The sequence below is a fragment of the Oncorhynchus masou genome, chromosome 9 (genome assembly GCF_036934945.1).
Source record: "Oncorhynchus masou masou isolate Uvic2021 chromosome 9, UVic_Omas_1.1, whole genome shotgun sequence".
Taxonomy (NCBI): Eukaryota; Metazoa; Chordata; class Actinopteri; order Salmoniformes; family Salmonidae; genus Oncorhynchus; species Oncorhynchus masou.
The window spans coordinates 19,043,689-19,056,980 of NC_088220.1; the positions used below are offsets into that span (position 1 = coordinate 19,043,689).

A 13,292-nucleotide genomic window follows, 5' to 3' on the forward strand; every position below is an offset into this window, starting at 1 on the left:
GCGTTGTCTTGGCTACGTGCTTCGGGTCGTTGTCCTGTTGGAAGGTGAACCTTCTCCCCAGTCTGAGGTCCTGAGAGCTCTGGAGCAGATTTTCATCAAGGATCTCTCTATACTTTGTTCTGTTCATCTTTCCCTTGATCCTGACTAGTCTCCCAGTTCCTGCCACTGAAAAACATCCCTACAGCATGATGCTGCCACCACCCTTCACCTGATAAGGCTCAGGACAATACTGCCCCCTTTGGATGAATTGCGTGCCCATAGTAAACTGAAAAATAATCTGTCCAAAATTGCTAATATATGCATATAATAATTATTATTGGATAGAAAACACTCTAAAGCTTCTAAAACCGTTTGATTTATGTCTGTAAGTATAGCAGAACTCACAGGGCAGGCAATCTCCCAAACTAGTTTTGGCATCCAGAAAGTTGGGGCAACTTTGACGTCGTCGCCCCCACCCTTCCCAACCAGCTATGGATCTGGGAACACTTTCTATGTCTTCCGCGAGATGTCCTCTATCAGTAGAGCGTTTAATTGAGCAAATCCCGCGAGCTTTGACCCTTTGGCAGGCAAAATAGTGAGTGTCGCGAGAAAATACATGCACATTCGGGCGTGCTTTGGGCACAGAGCTTCCTTTGTTCTAGCTTGCCTGAGAAGAAGTATGATTGTCCGGTTGAATTGAGAATTGTTTTGTACGTTAATAACATCCTAAAGCTTGATTCTGCACTTAGTTTGACCAGTTTAGTTGACATATAATATGTAATTTTGAAGTTTTAATGCGCAACTGTTCGGGACCAGAAGTCATTTTGGATGCATTTCAGCTGAAACTTGTAGCATATGCTAATACAAAGACACACGACTTGAAACAAAACGATGTATTGGGTAAGTATGACTCCTTCCACTACATTCTGATCGAAGACCATCAAAGGTAAGGGAATATTTATGTTGTAATTTTGTGTTTCTGTTGACTCCAACATAGCGGAGAAATATTGCTTACGTCTGAGCACCGCCTCAGATTATTGAATAGTGAACGAATTCTGTAACGTTAAAAATAAATGTGACAAAGCGATTGCATTAAGAAGCAGTGTATCTTTCTAACTATATGTAGAACATGTATATTTAGTCAAAGTTTATGATGTGTATTGCTGTTATCTGGCGGAGCCATCTATAATTTCTCCGGACATTTTTGAGGATTTTCTGAACATGGCGTCAATGTAAACGGAGATTTATGGATATAAATTGCATATTATTGAAAAAAAACAAATGTACTGTGTAACATGTCCTATTACTGTCATCTGATGAAGATTTTCAAAAGGTTAGTGAATTATTTTTCTTTTAATCCTGCGTTTGTGATTTGCATCTTTTGTTTGACAAAATGGCTACATATCGTCTGTGTCTTTGTGGTGGTTTGTGGTGGTTTGACATACTATGTTTTCGCCGTAAAACAACAAATCTGACTTGCTGGGTAGATGAACAAGGTGTTTCTATTTCATTTGAGCTATTGGACTTGTTAATGTGTGGAGGTTAAATATTTCTAAGAATATTTTTGCATTCTGTGCGCCACCTTTTGAGTTGAGAGGGGGAGGGGTGCCCTTGGGGAACGTGTAGCGGGAACAAGTTAAGGATGGTGCCAGGTTTCTTCCATAGGAGATGCTTGGCATTCAGGCCAAAGAGTTCAATCTTGGTTCCATCAGACCAGAGAATCTTGTTTCTCACAGTCAGAGTCCTTTAGGTGCCTTTTGGCAAACTCCAAGCAGGCTGTCATGTGCCTTTTACTGAGGAGTTGCTTCCGTCTGGCCAGTCTACCATAAAGGCCTGATTGGTGGAGTTCCGCAGAGATGGTTGTCCTTCTGGAAGGTTCTCCCATCTCCACAGAGGAACTCCGGAGCTCTGTCAGAGTGGCCATCAGGTTCTTGGTCACCTCCCTGATAGCCCAGTTTGCCTGGGCGGCCAGCTCTAGGAAGAGTCTTGGCGTTTCCAAACTTCTTCCATTTAAGAATGATGGAGGCCACTGTGTTCGTGGGGATCTTCAATGCCGAATAAATTGTTTTGTACCCTTCCCCAGATCTGTGCCTCGACACAATACTGTCTCGGGGCTCTATGAACAATTCCAACCGACCTCATGGCTTGATTTTTGCTCTGACGTGCACTGTCAACTGTGGGACCTTATATAGACAGATGTGTGCCTTTCCAAATCATGTCCAATCAATTAAAATTTACCACAGGTGGACGTTAATCAAGTTGTAGAAACATCTCAAGGATGGCTGATTTTGTCAAAATTGGAACACAGTGGCTGTAAAGTAACATGCTATACATGATGCCAGAGGTCACGTTCTCTGCTTCACAGGGGTGCATGGGTTTTGACTGACAGAATCAACAGTAATTGTGTGACGGTGGGGACGCAGGGCTGTGTTCCAAATGAAGAACTACACGTGCGCTTGCTTCTGTTTATCAACGGCAAAGCGTGCAGAGCTTAAAAAAAAGCACCTGATAAGGAAAGAGCTTTCCTTGAGTGATAAAAGCTCATTGAAATGACTTAGGAACTGTTCAGTTTGAGGTGGTGTGTGGCAACTTGGATACACCAGTTAGACCTCACACTCAAACCCTTGTCATCGTTTTTTTCTCATCTTGCACCTACTCCAAAAAGTACTTTCAGATTTGATTGACAAATGCTGTGAAAAGTACAGTAAATGTAAAATGCACATAAAATTAGTGTCATGTTTGGTTAAAGTCTTGTGACATGTGAACTGCTGTGTCCTGATAATTTCCCTATAATCTCCAAAGTGATTTCTTTCAATTGCTACCATGGTCATTTACATCTGGCCCAATCCATATTGTGACGACCCTCCCACTCTGTCTTCCGTATTCTTTCTCTTTGCTCGTTTTCCTTATTATGATGTAGGCGGAGGGAGCTGGGAAGGTCGTCAGCGACACGGGACACACCTGGGCCCATGAGGAGACTCTCCATGCAGACACACGGTTGGATTTTGGTTGTGGCATTTTTGTGGCCGTTTTGTTTGTTTGCTTTGGCACCTTTCAACACCCCTCATTATCACATTAATGCACGCAACCACTCACTTACGCTACTGATTACTGACGACACACACCATTGTTAATTGTATTTATGTTACTTCAGTTGATAAATATATTTGTTATTCCTAATCTCCACGTTGTCTCCCTGTTAGTTACGGACTTCGAGACGGTTCGTGACAATATCCAATTTCCAAAGGAGTTACCCAAACATCTAAAACAGTCAGACAGTGAAAAAGCATCCTCTCCAGTACAGTAGCACAAGTTTGAGTAAGAACCCTGTCCCGAGCTTTGCTCCATGGCCACAGACTAAAATAAGCACGGCTGCTCTCCTTTCCTGAGAAAAGGGGGAAGCTGGGTAATGCCGAGTATTACAGAGTGATGATGACCACCTCTATATTCTCAACAGACCAGAGAGGCCCATGTTAGGGCCCCTGAACCTCTTCTCTAGCCTGCTGCCTGCTCCCCGATCGGTTTGTGTTGTCCTAACTCCTATGGTTGTCAAACCAGCATGAGCTGGCAAGACAGCACAAACAGATCTCCTCCTCACACACCCTCCTGTACCTGGTATTGGCCGTCTTGAGGTCACAGAAGTGTGCATGGAGGGTCTTGACGGTGTCATTGCAGACCACGTTGACCATGTCGACGTCTGCCAGGCGGCCCCGCAGCTGCTTGGCCATCTCCCAGAAGTCCTCCGACAGCATCTGGTAGAGCTGTCCCTCGTCGCGGCTCAGCGGCACATACCACGACAGGACATAGTCCCTGTAGCTGTAGTCAAACACTGGAGACACAGAGAACAAGACGTGGTTGGTACACTGCTTGGCAAAACACAGGGTAAATTTCAGCAGAAGCATCAATAGAAATCTCTGCTGCTAAAGGGTAGCAAAACTCTGAATTCTCTGTTCAGCCACAATCAGTCTTTATTTCACAGTGTAGGTTTACATTAAGACTGGATCATGTTGGACCATCAGCCCCACCTCCTTTTCTCACTCAATCCTAGCCTAGTACATCAGCCACTAATAGCTAGCTAATGCTTACTAGGTACTTTTGGAAACATTGCTGTGTGCTCATTTGGATGTGGTCCTTTCAGAGCCTCGCCAAGCCGTAATGTCAAATGTAATTCTATTTAACATTACTCTAACGGCTCCTCTGGTTAAACCAACTTATTAACACGTTGGTAGTGGGTTCACATTTCTAGTAGAGGTCGACCGATTATTGGAGGACCAACAGTTTTCAATAAAAAATAAATAAAAAAATGTTTTATTTTTTTAAATCGGACGATCGAGATATATATATATAATATAAATAAATAATAACGACAACTAAAACAATACTGAATGAACACTTATTTTAACTTAATAAATAAAATATCGATTTACTCTCAAATAAATAATGAAACATGTTCAATTTCGTTTAAAGCAAAAACACAGTGTTGGGGAAGAAAGTAAAAGTAAAAAAGTAATATGTGCCATGTAAAAAAGCTAACGTTTAAGTTCCTTGCTCAGAACATGAGAACATATGAAAGCTGGTGGTTTCTTTTAACATGAGTCTCCAATATTCCCAGTTTAGAAGTTTTAGGTTGTAGATATTATAGGACTATTTCTCTATACCATTTGTATTTCATATACCTTTGACTATTGGATGTCCTTATAGGCACTATGGTATTGCCAGCCTAATCTCGGGAGTTGATAGGCTTGAAGTCATAAACAGCGCAATGCTTGAAGCACAGCGACGAGCTGCTGGCAAATGCAGGAAAGTGCTGTTTGAATGACTGCTTACGAGCCTGCTGCTGCCTACCACCGCTCAGTCAGACTGCCTTTATCAAATCATACTTAATTATAATAACACGCAGAAATACGAGCCGTAGGTCATTAATATGGTCAAATACCTGAAACTATCATTTCGAAAACAAAACGTTTATTCTTTCAGTGAAATACGGAACCGTTCCGTATTTTATCTAACAGGTGGCATCCCTAAATCAAAATATTTATGTTACATTGCACAACCTGCGATGTTATGTCAAAATTATGTACTATTCTGGCAAATTAATTAAGGTCTTTGTTAGGAAGAAATGGTCTTCACACAGTTCGCAACGAGCCAGGCGGCCCAAACTGCTGCATATACCTCGACTCTGCTTGCACAGAACACAAGAGAAGTGACACAATTTCCTAGTTAAAAGAAATTCATGTTAGCAGGCAATATTAACTAAATATGCAGGTTTAAAATATATACTTGTGTATTGATTTTAAGAAAGGCATTGATGTTTATGGTTCGGTACATTTGTGCAACGACAGTGCTTTTTTCGCAAATGCGCTTGCTAAATCATCACCCGTTTGGCGAGGTAGGCTGTGATTCGATGATAAATTAACAGGCACTGCATTGATTATACGCAACACAGGACCAGCTAGATAAACGAGTAATATCATCAACCATGTGTAGTTACCTAGTGATTATGTGAAGATTGATTGTTTTTTATAAGATAAGTTTAATGCTAACTAGCAACTTACCTTAGCTCCTTGCTTTACTCGCGTAATGGTGGTCAACCTGCCACGCAGTCTCCTCGTGGACTACAATGTTATCGGCCATAATCGGCATCCAAAAATGCAGATTACCGATTGTTATGAAAACTTGAAATCGACCAAGCCGATTAAATCGGTCTACCTCTAATTTCTAGCACCTGAAGCATACGCACAACCATGTAAATAGTGATGCATGCACACTAGCCGAGGTCATGCACACCAGCAGAGGTCATGGCTGTGCGAATGCTTCGGGTGACAGAAACCTTAATCCACTAGCAACATGTTGAAAAGTTGGTTTAATAATACTTTCTTGTGGATATATCATCTAAAACTCAGAGCATCATAAGGACCAACCCCACAGACAACCGTGAGAGTAGATTCAAATTGTATTCAACATTAAAGCTTGTAGGGGTCCTGAAAGGACCTAAATTAAAACACTGGGTTCTCCCAGACAGTGGATTTGCTTACTATATCACCCATCTGGTCCAACAGGCTACCAGACATGGGCAAACTACGGCCCGCGGGCCACATACGGCCCGTTAGGCTTTTTAATCCGGCCCGCCGAACTTGTCCAAATTATAGTAAAAACCTCCTTTTTTCCCCCTTTCCCTGCAATGCCCACGTTTCCCCAATAAATGGCGCACTCAAAACACATTGACCGTTGTTGGAGTGGCGCGTATTTCTCTTTAATTTTCACTTCGTTTCACGTCACCATTAAGCCCTTCTGTGAAAATGAGCGGACCAAAGAGAAGGAAAGTGGACAGCGAATGCCGAGTGTTTAATAAGGAGTGGACAACAAAATACTTCTTCACTGAAGTCCGATCAACGGCTGTATGTCTGATATGCCAAGAAGCTGTTGCGGTTTTCAAAGAGTACAATATCAGCCGTCACTTTGCCACGAAGCATGCAAACTATGCTAGCAAGCAGTCAACACAAGAACGGGCGGCTACTGCTCAGAGGTTGGCAGCTAATTTACAGAGTCAACAGAACTTTTTTCACCGACAAACTGCAATTCAAGAGTCAAGTACCAAGGCAAGTTATTTGCTGGCATTCAAATTAGCAAAGGCTAGCAAGCCTTTCTCCGAAGGCGAGTTTTTGAAAGAGTGCATGGTACAGACAGCAGGTCTCTTGTGTCCGGAGAGCAAAGCCAAGTTTGCCAAAAATCAGTTTAGCACGCAGGACAGTGACTCGCCGCGTGGAACTGATTGACGAAGATATAGTCAGCGAGTTAAACAAAAAGGCGGAGTCCTTTAAATTATATTCACTAGCACTGGATGAAAGTAACGACATAAAAGACACTGCTCAGCTCCTAATTTTTATCCGAGGGATTAACGACAGTTTTGAGATAACGGAGGAGCTTTTGAACATGGAATCACTGAAAGGGAAAACGCGAGGAGAGGACTTATATGAACAGGTGTCTGCTGTCATCGAGAGAATGAAGCTACCTTGGAGTAAACTTGCCAATGTCACCACGGATGGATCGCCAAATTTAACTGGAAAAAACATCGGACTGCTGAAAAGAATCCAGGATAAAGTGAAAGAAGAAAACCCTGACCAGGATGTTATTTTACTTCACTGCATCATTCATCAGGAGTCTCTGTGTAAGTCTGTATTGCAGCTTAATCACATCGTGGATCCAGTTGTAAAACTTGTTAACTTCATACGAGCAAGGGGACTTAATCATCGTCAGTTCATTACGTTCCTGGAAGAAACTAATGCGGATCACCAGGACCTACTTTACCACTCTCGCGTCCGCTGGTTAAGTTTGGGGAAAGTGTTTCAACGAGTCTGGGAGCTCAAAGACGAGATTCGCTCATTTTTTAATTTAATGGGGAAATCCGAAGAATTCCCCGAGCTGAGCGACACAAACTGGCTTTGTGACTTTGCGTTTGCTGTGGACATATTTTCACACATGAATGAGCTGAACGTGAAGCTACAGGGGAAAGATCAGTTTGCGCACGACATGTACACAAATGTGAGAGCCTTCAAATCCAAGCTGGTTTTATTCTCCAGGCAAATGTCAAACAAATCTTTCGCACATTTCCCCACACTAGCCGTGCAGAAAGAGGCGGCCCGAAATGCGAAGAAATACTGCAAATCACTGGACGATCTGCACAGAGAATTTTGCCGTCGGTTGTGATTTTGAAAAAATTGACAAGTCACTTCAACTGGTGTCCTGTCCCCTGTCACAAGACCCCGAATCAGCACCGCAGGAGCTGCAATTGGAACTGATCGATCTTCAGTCTGACTCCGTCTCAAAGGAGAAGTTCAAGTCTCTTAAACTGAATGACTTTTACGCTTCACTTAACGAGACCGCGTTCCTAAACCTCCGGAGGACGGCGCAGAAGATGCTGGTGTTGTTTGGCTCGACCTACGTGTGTGAGCAGACGTTTAGCGTCATGAAAATCAACAAAGCCCATCACAGATCCAAGTTAACTGACCAACACCTCAGATCTGTCCTGAGAATTGCCACAACAAAACTAACTCCAGACTTTGATGCACTGGCAAAAAGGAGACCAACAACACTGTTCCCACTGAAATGGTGAGTTTTTCTGCTGTGTTATAAAAAATGCATATGGAAAGTTTGGAAGTGCGTCTTTTAATTAAGAGCAATGCGCATTTACGCACAGCAGCGGTACAGTAGCTTAATTAACACGCCGCACATCGCTCTTAATTTAAATTTAAATTTTCAGCTGATATTTAATACAGCCTATGTCTGTGTGCTTGGCCACGATACACGTGTACTGTTTGCGCGTGAAGGCGAGGCGTCCGTGGCGAGTTTGTAGAGCGCGCGGTCAGGACAATCCATCCATGATTTTGCGGAGTTTAACACAAGTAGATATTATTGAGCTTGAGTATTTCGTTGTGTAATAATATGTTTTGAATGTTGAAAGTGATTCCATTTTTCAATAAATGTTGATTTCTTTAACTTTGCACCTTCGATTGAAACTTATTAAAAACAGACGCAATCTTGATAAATCACAGTGCGTATGTTATTTTAATCTATTTACATTTCCTCCTCCCAGTATCTCCGAAATAGTATGTAAATGCCATATCTTGCATATTCCTTGAGACAAATTTATTAACTGATAAGGGCTATTTTTCACATTTGAAAGACAGTTAATAATTTGGGTTGTAGTGTTCTTACTGTGCTATGAGGTTTGCACACACTACATTTAATGCTTTAGTATATCCGGCCCAAACACTCCCTCCAAATGCTCCTGGCCCGGCCCCTCTGTCAAATTTTAGAACCCATTGTGGCCCGCGAGTCAAAAAGTTTTCCCACCTCTGGGCTAACCTCTATGGTGCCTAAGCCAACCCTATACCCTTTCTGATTGCTCCTTAATTAAGCCAGTTGTGTCCTAGCCATCTAGGCTATAGTTTACTCTCCTGGTTGGGGAGATGTACTTCTTCAGTGGTACTCTCTCTGTGACATCAGCATAAGGCAGTAGCCATACAGACAGTAAAGACCCTTCTTCTGGGAGGACCGCAGCACAGTACCAATGCTGGCTGCCAGGTAATAGATGTTCTTCAGTCAGGGGATTTACACAAACACACCCAAACTACTGGAGCCTGCAGCCAGTAGTCTGTCGTGATACAGAACCTCTTCCATATCAATGAGAATATACTGTACGGAAAGACTTGTCTCAAGACACTAAACCCAAAGCATGCCACGGTCTGACTGCAGCTACATTTCTGTGCTTCTATAGCGAGACAGACAGCACTGTATGGAGCACAAACCCAGGTAGAGTAAGGCGCTATAGCCTAGTCAGACATATCCCAAAAATGAAAGGCCTTCAATTTGCTTTGCTTCAGACTGACAATGCCCGACTCCACAGTGAGCCCTCTACAGGACATTGTGAATAACTTAAACTCCCTTAGTGTGGAGAGACATGGGAGGTTGGTTGAGCTCTTGTTGAAAACAATAACATAGTCAGTGAAGAAGACCAGTTTATATCTCCTGGTTGGCTTCACTCAATCCCTACATAAGAACCACATGATGGTAATGCCAGTGATGGGGTGACCTGCCAACCACCTTGGCAATTAATTTGCATTAACACTCGTGAGCTCCTCCTCAATGACCCATCTTTACCAAACATGTGATAGGTCAGAGGGCAGCATGGACAGCATGGACCTTGCTATGGCGTTGCTCAGATATGATCAGAAAGGAAGAGGCGGGGCCTCCCGAATGGCGCAGCGGCCTAAGGCACAGCATCACTGCAGCCTGGGGTTCAATCCCAGTGTCACAACCGGCAGTGACCAGGAGTTCCATAGGGAGGCGCACAATTGGCTTTACTTGGCTCATTGTGCTCAAGCAACTCCTTGCTGACGTCTTGAGATCTGTATATACTGGAAGAGGCGAAGCGAGAAAGTTCACTCCAGTCAAAATCTGTCCACAATAAGCAGAGCGCCTGTCTTCCCACCTTTGGGACAACAACTCCTATTGTTAGGGCGGGGACCAGGCCATCATGTCAGTATATACAGATCTGATATAACATAGACAAGACAGTCATGCCTTTCTGCATGACTTGCTGCAAATACATGACAATATATCACTGTAGAGCCAAAGTGTAAGCTACCAAATTCCAGCCATGAAGTAAGCGGTTCAATCCTCAAGCGAGGCTAACAGCTGCAAGAAACGATTGGATTGATAAATCTAAATTGCCGGAGAACAATCTCCTGCTGTATGAATGAAAGGAGTGGTGTGTAAAGTAAAAAGCATGTTGGTTAAACACAGGGCCAGGGAGGACAGCAAACATCTCCATCCCTGTCCCAAATGGCACCATGTTCCTTTTACAGTGCACTACTTTTGACAAGGGCCACCATGCTCTCCTCCATGGACCCTGATCAAAAGTGCACTATAAAGGGAACACTGGGCCTTTCTTCCCCTCCAATCATGTGAGACCCTCTATCACACTGCTTCAACAGATTCAGTAATCCTATCCAACATAGGCTGAACAAGGTGGGGGAGGTTGGGTCAAACTTCCTTCGTTGTTCCTTTCTGTAATCAACATTTCAATAATACCATTTCTGATTGGTTTCTGCCTGGTGGGTATAATAAGTGCCAGTCATTAGGGTTAATGCTACCTTCGATAAGGGGCTTGTGATTAACCATCCATGCAGTAACACACAGCAGCTTGTTAAATACAGTAATACACATGTAATTGTGATCTCATTACCAGGGGATAGCTTTTGTTTGCCAGTAGGGAAAGTTATTTGAAAGGCTATCTTAACCTTGTAAAATGTAAATGAGAAATGTTGTTTGGGGTGTGAGCAGATGTGGTGCTTAATGAATGACAATGTAGTGATCGCAACTACATACTCCTTGCATCCTCTCTCCTCGTTTCCTTAAAACCCATTGGAGAAGGTCAGAGGGGTGGGACCTCAGGCTCTCTCATCCAATGGGTTGAGAAGGAGACAAGGATCGAGGAGTATGCAATTCAAATCTTGCCCGTGTTTGTTACACCAAGTAAGGAAGCTGCTGATCTCACAAGCTCTTCCTGAGAAGAGGAAGGCCTATTCTAGAACTGCCAACTCCACACAAATGATGGTTCTGCAACATTATATTTGGGGTTTTAACCACCAAACACTAACCTTCTTTAAGGGCCTTGTCCACATTGTGTGATACCACCACTCTTCTTGTCTGCGCAGACTCCAAAAGTGGCACGGTGAACCTCCCCTGCAAACATAACACAACACAAGTACAAAGGATGGAGTCCCAGCCGAAGGTCAATAACGCTCTCTCAGCCCATTGCATTTATACAAACAAGACCATTGACAAAGGATAAAATCTAACAACTTCAAACAGAAATTAATAATGGAATAGTTGAATGGGCAGTGATGTCCAACCCAGACAGGAAAGTGATTGAGGTAGTATTGAACAACAAGAGTATTTCTAAACATAACACCCACACAGCGTCATGCAGGAGATACAAGACTGAGAAAAACACTGCCTATGCTTCAAAGGTCTGGCAGACTGTTGAAGCTATAGGCTATAACACAACATGATAATGTGTCCTCACGCAGGACTGAAGAGCACAATAATGAATGCCTATAGAGGTCTACCATATTGAATTTAAAATGTCTCACTCTGACACACAACTCAGTGGCCATAACAAGGATGACATGGAGAACAATGAAAAGGCCCATGACATGAACATAAATAAAAACTATTCAGGATGCTTACCATTAATTTGTTAAACAAGTCCAACAGGTAAGCAGACTGTCTCTTTGAAGTTTCAAATCGGCTGATTTTAGGAGGACCCTTTTTAACGAGGAGACCAAAGCTTCCCAACAAGAAGCAGAACAATGCAAAGGAGATATAAATAAAAAGCTTCAGAAAAAATGACGTTATGGTGAGCCCCCCATATCCAAACTGAAAAAGTAATGCTGCGGCGATTCCCAAGCAGATGACGGGCAAGAAACGAAAAGAGGAACCGATGGAGGCGGCGCTAGACATGGGGGCATCGGTGCTGCTCCTGCCAGCAAAATGCATGCTGCTGTCAATGACATCTCCTCAACACCGACAAGAGAACAGGCTTTGTGTTCCTCGCAGCTGGATCTTCATTCAAACGCATTTACCATATTTAGGGAGAGACGGCACCCAAATATTGACATTGGATATTGGACCTTAGAGATGAAAAAAAAACATTCCCTTGCTGTTGTTAGCCTCCTATGTCCATGTAAAGGTCTGGGCATTGACGTCATTCTATGAACCTAGCTAGTCTATGTTGCTCGTGCCATCAGATTTGCATCGCAAAGCAAGCAAGTTTCCGGTGTTCCATGTAAACAATATCTCAAACCTAGCTAGCTGGGTTGGTAAGCTAGATACTAAATGCAAGAAAGCAGCGAGCATGTAAGTTCATTACAGTTCAATTAGCTAGCTAGCTACTTACTTAGCTGGTCAGCTAACATTACGTTTTACAACTCGACAGAATCCGAAAGGTGGATAAGGCTTCTTTGGCTAAATAGCTAACGTTACATTATATAGCCAACAGGCTCTGTCCGCAGCTAACGTTAGCAAGCTTGCTAATTGCTAACAAACTCCATCAGCAATTAGCTAGCTAGCAGCTAACTATGTGCAGGTAAATGCAAGCTAGCTTTAGTTAGCTAACTAGCTTGCATGCTACCTGAAACAGACCTTTCTCGATATTTTATCTCTAAACAGAATAAATATCAAAATGCCTCTGGTTGGAAAATTGGTATTCCTGAGTATCCATCGACACAGCTGATGATGACACCTGTGTAGGCGAGGCGATGGCAGGCCGTTTTGTTATCGATTGCCCTCTATCTTCAGCTGAGTGTCTAGTTTCCTGTTATTAACTTGACTGACACATTTTTCTACACGTGAAATCTGCCGACCAATCAACGTGGCGGTGTCAACCGCACAAACCAAATCAGGGGTGTATTCATTACGACGATTATGTTGTTAAATGTTTCGACTGTTGACAAACGTTTTGCAACAGAAACCGTTAACTCCAACCGTTCTTCAGCGTGACATAAACGCTGTTGGGTTCTAGTTCATTTAAATGTTTGCCTTTCCAATCTGCACATCTATAAATTATCAATTCTACCATGCTCTAAAGTGGAGTGAACTTCTTCCAGCCACTTATTTTATCTTTTATTTTTTGGGGGGGCGAGACACAACTGAACTACAACTTCCGTTTAAGAACAAAACGGAACTCAACAGCATTTGGCGTTAACTGTTGCAAATCGTTTTGCAACAGACCAAACGTTTTGCAACAT

At 42.9% G+C, this 13,292-nt stretch overlaps 1 protein-coding gene across 1 annotated transcript in view; it reads right to left on the reverse strand.

The window, feature by feature from the left end:
* Nucleotides 1-12,870, reverse strand: part of snx25 (sorting nexin 25) — a 58,072-nt gene extending 45,202 nt beyond the window's left edge. The window contains exons 1-3 of the mRNA XM_064973392.1: nucleotides 11,734-12,870; nucleotides 11,142-11,226; nucleotides 3,592-3,808 (exon numbers count right to left, since the gene is read on the reverse strand). Of these exons, the coding sequence (XP_064829464.1) occupies nucleotides 3,592-3,808; nucleotides 11,142-11,226; nucleotides 11,734-12,042 (611 nt within the window). The 5' untranslated portion in view covers nucleotides 12,043-12,870. The remainder of the gene's footprint in view (nucleotides 1-3,591; nucleotides 3,809-11,141; nucleotides 11,227-11,733) is intronic.
* Nucleotides 12,871-13,292: the final 422 nt, after the last annotated feature.